Here is a 9,170-nt window from a genome sequence, read left to right on the forward strand (position 1 = left end):
GGAGCAAGAGGGAATTGATGGATGCAGTTGCTTTTGTAGTATTTTCCTTGCCAAAGTGACTGTGGATTGAAAAGTTAAAAGACCATTCCTTTAAGTTTCCTGGAGGGACTGAACTAGCTGCATCCAACCAAAGTAGAGGCTTAAAATTTGCCACAACTAAATTTTTGGAAGTTTTTTTCCTTTGTTTCCTTCTTTTTTAGAGACATTAGAAGAAATGGACAGTGAGTTGCTCAAGTGTGAATTCTGTGGGAAGATGGGATATGCTAATGAATTTCTTCGGTCAAAACGATTCTGTACTATGTCCTGTGCCAAAAGGTATTTCTATTCTCTTGACTTTCCTAAAGCATAAACCAACAACTACTGTAACAAAACCAAAAAACTTGTAGAGTTTACCGGTGGCCAAAACTAGATATTGTAATATAGAGGAAGAATATCAAATAGGCATTATCTGGAGCTACTTTGATATTTAGTTATTAAATTTTGTTCTGTGAAAATTACATATTCATAACATTTACAGTGAGTTTTACAGCATATTCTGATACTGAAGTAGCAATCTCATGTTAAGAATATGCTTAGGAGAATCTCTCCTGTGAACAGACAGACTACTAATCCTTAAGGTATCAAAACAGTATTTCTTTTATCACCTGGTTGTTGGTCAGTATTAAAATACCAAAATTTACTTTGTTTTTTGTTTATTTTATTTTATTAATTTAATTTTAATTTTATTAGAGAGCCTGGGGAGGGGAGAGAGGCAGAGGGAGAGAGAGAATCTCAAGCAGGCTCCACTCTCAGTGCACAGCCCAATGTGGGGCTCAATCCCACGACCCTGGGATTGTGACTTGAGCCAAAATCAGGAGTCAGACACTCGACGCACTGAGCCACCCAGGCACCTCAGGATTTACTTTTTTTTGTTTTTGTTTTAATTCGTTTTAATTATATCCTATTTATTTTAGCTTTTTAAGTGGGACAGCTGTAGCACAATTTCTCCACATTGTTACATTATCAGCAAAATATGTCTTTTCTAAATCTCTATTTTCAGTAGTAATACTATAGGTAAACAGTACTAATAACAAAAGAAATGTTTAGGATCTTCGTTACCCTTGTCACAGATTTAGTTTACATAAAAAAAAAAAAAAACCCTGATGCTGATAATAAATCCTAATATAAGTATTCACCACTAGAGGTGAGGTGTATGTACAGATTATTTTGAAATTTGTTCTCTGTTCCAGGAAGTGATGATTCTCTCAAAGAATATAAGATCTTAATTGTTTACATCTAGGGATTTTCTTGCTTGAACATACTATTTAGTATGGTGCCACTTAAATATACTTAGTAAAACTTAAGTAAGTAATAGAAGTATTTTCCACCAAAAATGGCTTCATTTGGTTTCTCATGTCAATTTTTTATTCACATATTATCTCACGTTATTGATAGCCCTAAGCAAGTTCTATAACTCCTGTTTAAACTTGGGAGTTTTCCATAAGAAAGACTAGTGGCTCTCTGGTTCTAAGTGATTAACAACTTTGAGGAAAAAGGGCAGCCTTTCATAATATTTTAAAGGTCTTGATTATTTAGAAGTTATTTCAGAACATTTAATGCTACCATCACTCCTCCCAGAGATGATTACTGAGTTATCAAGTTATTCTACGTAGGTGAATTTCTTTAGAAGGTTAGGGATCTTAACATAAGAGAAATGCAGACAGAGCAAAAAGGAGAGGATAAATTAGGTCAGGGAAGAAATGCTGCTATTTACATGTCTGCCTTGGAGATTTAAATATTTAGGGACTAAATAGCGAGTGTAAGGTTAGTCTCTCTTCTCTGGTCTCTAGTCTTGGAGGAAGGAAGGTTTGTGAATGGAAATTGCTATGAATGGAAATCAGAAACCTACAGCGCTGAGCCCACAGATCAGCATAATGAACACAGCTGAGCTTGTTGAATTGTTTTAGGGTAACATGAAGTGGCCATCAGGACACTTTTTGTTTTTTAAGTTTATTTAGGAGAGAGTGAATGTGTGAGTTGGGGAGGGTCAGAGAGAGAGGAAGAGAGAAAATCCCAAGCAGACTCTGCCCTGGGCTTGATCCAAGGGACCCTGAGATCATGACCTGAGCTGAAATCAAGAGTCAGACACTTAACCAAACGAGCCACCCAGGTGCCCTGTGAACACATTTTTAAATATATATATATTTTTAGGGAAAAAATAGCTTATTCATTTTCATGGTACCCCTTACTTCCACCTCCTGATATCTTCATAAAACATAGGTGAGGAAAATACACTTTGGTATCTGTATATTGGTCCTAGGATAGTTATCAATAGCAAAGTTAATTGGGATTTATTCTTGTCATTTTCCTGAGAAATCTTAGAGGAAGAGTCTTGACAATATGAAGTTACAGTGCAGTTTTTTTAAAAAATATTTTTAAGACAGTGAGGTGGCAGGGACAGAGGATCCAAGGCAGGCTCTGTGCAGACAGCAAAGAGCCCGATGTAGAGCATGAACTCATGAACCGTGAGGTCATGACGTGGGCTGAAGTCAGATGCTTAACCAACTGAGCCACTCAGGTGCCCCTACAGTAGCAGTTTTGGATGTATAAAAAAAGAGGAACTGTATGTATTTTTCTTAGCCTTTCTTTAGCTTTTCCGAAATTTGTTTCTTAGATTCTCTTCTGCTTTTTTTTTTTTTTAAGTTTATTTATTTTGAGAGAGTGAGAACGTGAGAGAGTGGAGGGGCAGAGAGAAGAGAGATAATCCCAAGCAGGCTCTTCACTGTCAGCACAGAGCCCAGTGCGGGGCTCCATCTCACAAACTGTGAGATCATGACCTGAGCCAATCTCAAGAGTTGGATGCTTAACTGACTGAGCCACCCTGGGCATCCCTTGCTCTTCTTTCTAGGGAAGGGGTTGGCAAACTGTTCCCAGGCCAAGTCATCTGTGTATCCTGTTTTTGGATGGCCCCTGAGCTAAGGATTGTTTTTAAATTTTTAGGGGGTTGGAAAAAAAATAAAAATAATATTTCACGACACATGAAAACTATGTGAAACTCAAATTTTACTCTAAATAAAATCTTATTGGAACACAGCCATGCTCATTCATTATTGTTCATGGCTGATGGCTGCTTTCATATTACAGTTACAGTGTTCAGTAGTTGTGACAGTCTTGTATTGTCTACAAAGCCAAAAATATTTACCGTCTGGTCCTTTGTAGAAAAAGTTTACCAGCCCTGTTCTAGGGCCTTGAAACCCAATAAACACGCACAGGACTTTTTTTAAACTGTCATCATGTCTTATATTAAAAAAACATTAGTCTATTTTGATAAAATGAAAATAATCTTCCAGCCAGTTTTAAAGAATTATGTGTATTTGAATTTCCTAAATAGTGAGAACTATGATGAATTTGTGCAACTTCAAAATCTCAACTTTAGGTTTTCACTCTTTGATTTCAGTATTATTTGAAAAATCTTTTACTAGCCATTTGAGATTTCCCCCTCTCTACTATACTAACCTTTCTTACTATATTAATCTCTCTTCAGAAACAATTACTTAGGAAAATAGTTTGAACATCTACACAATCAAACTTCTTTTTTCCTGGAGCCTTGAATTATTTTGCAGTAAATTGGTTATCCTCTATATCATGCTGTTATTAGGAGAAAATATCAATACCTATTGGTATCCAATAATGTATTGAGAGCTATATTATGATATATACAGAGACCATTTTTTGACTGTCACCATAAGTAAATCCATTGGACACTACTATGGTTTACTTTCTGAGGTATCACAGTCTTTAATGAAGTATCTGGCACTTACTGATTCACAAGTGCACTTTAAAGTCATAATTAAATACTAAATGGAGTGTTCCATATATCATTTAATATTTTTTCTTACTTGAATTTCTTAGGTACAATGTTAGCTGTTCTAAAAAATTTGCACTTAGTCGTTGGAATCGTAAGCCTGATAATCAGAGTCTTGGGCATCGTGGCCGTCGTCCAAGTGGCCCTGATGGGGCAGCAAGAGAACATATCCTTAGGCAGGTCTGTAGAAACCTTGCTTCAATGTACAATACCCTTTTCAGAAATGTAAGGAAAGTGCAATGCTGTATTTTACTTGTACTACATTTTCCAGCTTCCAATTACTTATCCATCTGCAGAAGAAGACTTGGCTTCTCATGAAGATTCTGTTCCATCTGCTATGACAACACGCCTGCGCAGGCAGAGTGAGCGGGAAAGAGAACGTGAGCTCCGGGATGTGAGAATTAGGAAAATGCCTGAGAACAGTGATTTGCTACCAGTTGCACAAACAGAGCCATCTATATGGACAGTTGATGATGTCTGGGCCTTCATCCATTCTTTGCCTGGTATGTAATTCACCACTTTGGCCTTAATATTTTTCTTGTGCATTCACACACAGGAATGATGTTAGATCCATCCACACCTATTGCACTAAAGGGCTAGAGAAGTACTATGTATATGTGTTAATTAAATGGCATTTGCTATTGAAATGTGATCTGTTTCCTCTTGCTTATTCCCTCAGCACAACTGGGTATTTTCTCATACCCCCCAAGTCGATAAAAACTGACTAGTCCTGCTTCTGCTGTGACACCTCAGCCGGTGAAGATATTAAAGGTGCTCTCTTCTCTTCAGTCTGATTTCTCTCGAGAGGTCAGTAGAGAGATTGAGTCAGACACTTCTTCCCTTCTGCTCTTCTATTTTTCTATTCCATTTCCTCTTTATTTCCTAATTTAACCTTTTTTAAATAAAATAAGAGAGACTATATATATATTTTTTTTCTTTTTGCATTTTTGAAAGCTAATCAAGACCTTTTAGAATATAACATTTTGGTTTCTTTTTAAAAAAATCAAGCTGGTTCTTTTAAAGGAAGCTGCATTCCTTGATTCTTTTCAATAAGTAGACATCAAGAACACTTCTGGAATTTGATTTTTTAAGTAGACAACTAAAATTCATTTATGATATTCCATTCCAATATTGAGGGTAACTTTCTTATTTATGTTTTTTCTGCTCTCTCATTTTGGTACTCTTTCCATCAGCTTAATTCTTTATGTTCTTTATCTTTTTTTAATGCAACAGTCTTTTATATCTACTTTCTCCAAGGGGCTGGTTACTAAAGATAATTGCAGCATTGCTCATGATGAGACCCACAATGATTATATATATTAAGAGTATATTTTTTTAAAATCAGCAAATCTTATTCATTCCATTATGAATATGGAAAACAAGGAGATTTTTTAAATGTTTGCTCCATTTTGATTTTATTGTGAATCATGCTGTTTCTCTTGACACAAGCTTTCCAGAAAAGTATATTCCCTTTGAACTTGTCTACAGACTTAGTAAAATTAATCCAGCTACTTTTGCTGATTAATCTATGAAGGTAACCACTATCTCAGAAGCAAACCTACAGTTAATGTGCTGAGTGAAGAAAGTATATTCAGAACTAGTACTACTTTAAAAAAAACCTGTCATTTTACCTTATATACAGAATTCTGTGACATTTTATTGTTTTTTCTTTTTTTAAGGTTTATGCATTTATTTTGATGGAGAGAGAGTGGGGTGTGGGGCAGGGAGAGAGGGAAAGAGAATCCCAAGCAGGCTCTACACTGTCAGCACAGAGCCCAGTGTGGGGCTTGAACTCAAACCATGAGATCATGACCTGAGCCGAAAGCAAGACCCGGTTGCTTAATTGACTTGAGCCATCCAGGCGCCCCATTTTATTATTTTTCAGTACCTTGTTTTAGAAATGCTAAATAAGTCTTTTTTTAATTAAACAAGTTATACTCACTTTTAAAGAAAGATTGCAATTGTTTTAAAGAGAGGATACATTTTTCATAGAAGATTTTGAAGCACACACCTAAGAAAACTTAGGTGTGAGTTAAGCGCTGACCATAGAGGTTTTGAATCTGCTTTAAAACTGGTATGTTAGAGGATGGTGAGTCTTCACTGGTTGTGGTTTTAATATATGAGGACTGAAATAAATTTTAGTTTTTAGGCCAGTCTAGATATCATGAGAATTAACACTGGAATCTTTACTGATCCCCTGGGGCTTGACTTCGATTCTGTCCTCTTCAGAAGTAGTCTCCACATGGGGCGTGTGAACTGTTAGCCTGATTTCTCATTTGGGGGAAACTATTTCCTTTGGGAAAGGAGGGTTCGTTCATAACCTGAGGAAAGTAGTTGGTCAAATAATGAACAATTAATAGATATCTGATTCTTCTAGCATTTCATATGCTTTTTTTTTTTTTTTTTAGAACAAAGGCTAAATTCTTGTCTCATTCTTGCTTCTTCAGTTGAAAAAAAATATTGCTTATAGCTTGAGATGCTTGTCTTACTGAGTTCATTGAGACACAATTTTGCCAGTTATTCAAAGAATATTACATATCATTAAAGGGAAACTGCTTTATAATTTAGAATTGCTTGGTACTGTGTAAGTCTGCTTAATGTAACTCTGCTTTCCTTTTACTGATTAAATGGGACTATTTCCAAACTGCTTTGACAGGCTAAATAACAAGATTATCTGTGTGATCAGTTCTATCTTCTTTCACAAAGTTTCTCTGAGTAATTAATGTCTGTGACTTAAAGAAAATCTTCTATCAGAAAATGCTTTTGTCTTCATTTCTGTGTACTCCTTTGGCCTTTGTAAACTTGTTTGAAGCCTCTTTCAAGCTCATTCAGGACTGTGTTCCACCCTCCACCAAGAAGTCTACTTTCAAACTTTTCTCATAGAAGGAACGAGCTTATAAATTTTGTAATCTCTTATATTTTCATTCTTTCCAGTTGAGATAGACTTCCCTCTTTATTCAGGGCACTTATATTTACTTCTAGAGTTTGCTCTTCTCTTCGTGTAATATCATCTTGTGAACCATCCTGGTGAGACCATGTTAGAGCTGGTATGCTTTATACCCAATCTCAGAGCTGTTACCACAGTGAAAAATTATTTTCTTCTCAAGTTTTGTGTATTCAGAAGTTCTCTAGAGGAACGATTCTTGTTTTCAACTAACTGCAGTTCTCTTAACTCTTGTTACAATGCAAACATCAGTTTATTTGGTATTTATCGATTTGTGAATATGTAGTAGATTCACTTTTTCTGTAGGCATATAAAGTAGGAATTATCTAAAAATATATGATTATTGGTTTTCATAATACTAATATTGGGACTTGTTTACATTGTGGCAAGTGATCTGTTTCACCAGCCTGAAATTTTGTGTAGAGTGCTTCCATTTTGGGTTTAGCTGAAAAAGTGACTGGACATTGCAAAGTCTAGTTGTGACTCATGTCCTTTTGTAGAGGCCGATGCCCATCTTGATAGCTGCTTCTGGTGACATAAACCCAACAAGGTGACTGGTTGCTGCAGGTAGGATATGTTTGGTAGGAGTCCCTGGGGCACCAGCCATTTTACAGAAGTAGATTCTAGTGTCAGAAACTCAATACCTTGAGCGTCTAAAAATTTTTTGAAAATTCACTTTTCTTTAATGGGTTTCTGGAAGAGTATTTGCTTCTGCCTCCCCACCCCCACTTTTTCTTTTTAAAGTAATTTATTTTTTCATTTCTATACTAATGTATAGTATAACTACCCTTAGTTGTGGTTGGCTTAAGAGAGTTATCGATCCAAAATTCTGAAGATAATGCATTCCTACTCAATCATGTGGTTTCCCAAAACATTTTTTGTTCTTTATTATTTTGCTAATACGTTTACTTAGTACCAGAAGACATTTGAAGAGGGATCTCACAATACAGAGGAACAAAAACATGCTATACATTTCCTCATGAAAAACTCCTTGTTTCTATTCCCAAACGTAGCTCTTACAGTCCTCATTACTTCTCATTGCTCCTGTTTTCTGACTCTAAGTAAGTCCTGCCCTATCTTTCTCTCTCTTTTCTTTTCCTGTGTTCTTGTAAGTAAGACTGAAGAGAGAAGAACATTAGTTCTTTCATAAAAAGAAGGATGAAGTCACAACTAGATGCAAGATTAGTCAGTTTTGTCTGCCCAGTTTTGAGAGCTACCTCTGGGAAAAGAAAGGGAGCTTTCTATGGTGAGTAATCCCATTTTAACTGTATAATTTCTTTTATATGGTAAATGGCAAAGCTGTAACAGTCTGCATAGGGTACTTTTGAAAGGTCAGTTTTTTTAAGTCTGAGAAATTAAAATAGAGAAGTTAAAAAACTGGCTGCTATATATGAAACAGAAAAGAAATAACCAAGAGAAGGCCATACAGCTAAATACAGAAAGAAGTGTATTATTACTATTACAAATAGCTCCTCCGTGGCAGATTCTGTTTTCGTTCATTGTTTGTTTATTCACTCATCCAGTCCTTCACTTATACAAAAAAGTATGTATTTAGCCCCTAACAATGCTTTGAGCATGGTGCTGGGGTTCTAGGGATGACATCATTATCTTCTATAAACAAGAGGATGACACATTTGCAATAGACAGGATAATCATTTCAGCAGAGTTGTGCTATCCAGGGGTGTAATATAACCATTTCTAGTTTTCATTATCTTTGTGTTTTCTCTTAGAATGTTGATTTGAATAAAACAGATTTTAAGCTGTTAGTTTTTATTCTTAAATTCATTTTTTATAATTTCACTCTTATAAGGAAGCTTCCACATTACTGCATTCTCTCCTTTCTTGGTTCCTTAACTCATTACCTTCCCTGGTTGTTTCCTTACCCTTCGTGGGGAAGTTTATTGAGTAGCCTGGCTGTGCAGACTTTGGTAGATAATAAAAACGTTTGAGGTTCAAGTAGATGTTAGCATTGTTACCTGCTGAAGCACCTGGTTTACATTGAGAGATAAAATATTGTTTGGTAAGAGATTAGGCGGGCAAGCTCATGATTTCAATGGGGATTTATGTTTTCTTACCAAAAATGGAGATGAGTCCAGTGATGCTAAGATATGAAGTTGGAATACAAGTCAAGCAGTGTAATATATTTCAGCAGCATTACAGTAGATTGATACTACAATCTTGATGGTTTGGTTCTTTCCTGAGTGAAAAATAAAAATGTTTTAAATGTGCTTGGCAATTGAAGGTTGTAAATTCGAATAAGGTACAAATGATGCCGAAAAGGGTACTCTGGTATTTGAGAAAACATTTCTAAATTGTTATTCACATGGCAGAACATTACATTTTATTCCTTCATACATACATGTGAAGGTTTCTTATACAAAG

General features: G+C 35.7%; 1 protein-coding gene across 1 annotated transcript in view; it reads left to right on the top strand.

The window, feature by feature from the left end:
• PHC3 (polyhomeotic homolog 3) overlaps positions 1-9,170 on the top strand; it is an 82,514-nt gene that overhangs the window by 64,094 nt on the left and 9,250 nt on the right. The window contains 3 exon segments of the mRNA XM_049629612.1: positions 201-315; positions 3,892-4,024; positions 4,116-4,347. Coding sequence (XP_049485569.1) covers positions 201-315; positions 3,892-4,024; positions 4,116-4,347 — 480 coding nt within the window.

Source organism: Panthera uncia, chromosome C2 (assembly GCF_023721935.1).
Source record: "Panthera uncia isolate 11264 chromosome C2, Puncia_PCG_1.0, whole genome shotgun sequence".
Lineage (NCBI taxonomy): Eukaryota > Metazoa > Chordata > Mammalia > Carnivora > Felidae > Panthera > Panthera uncia.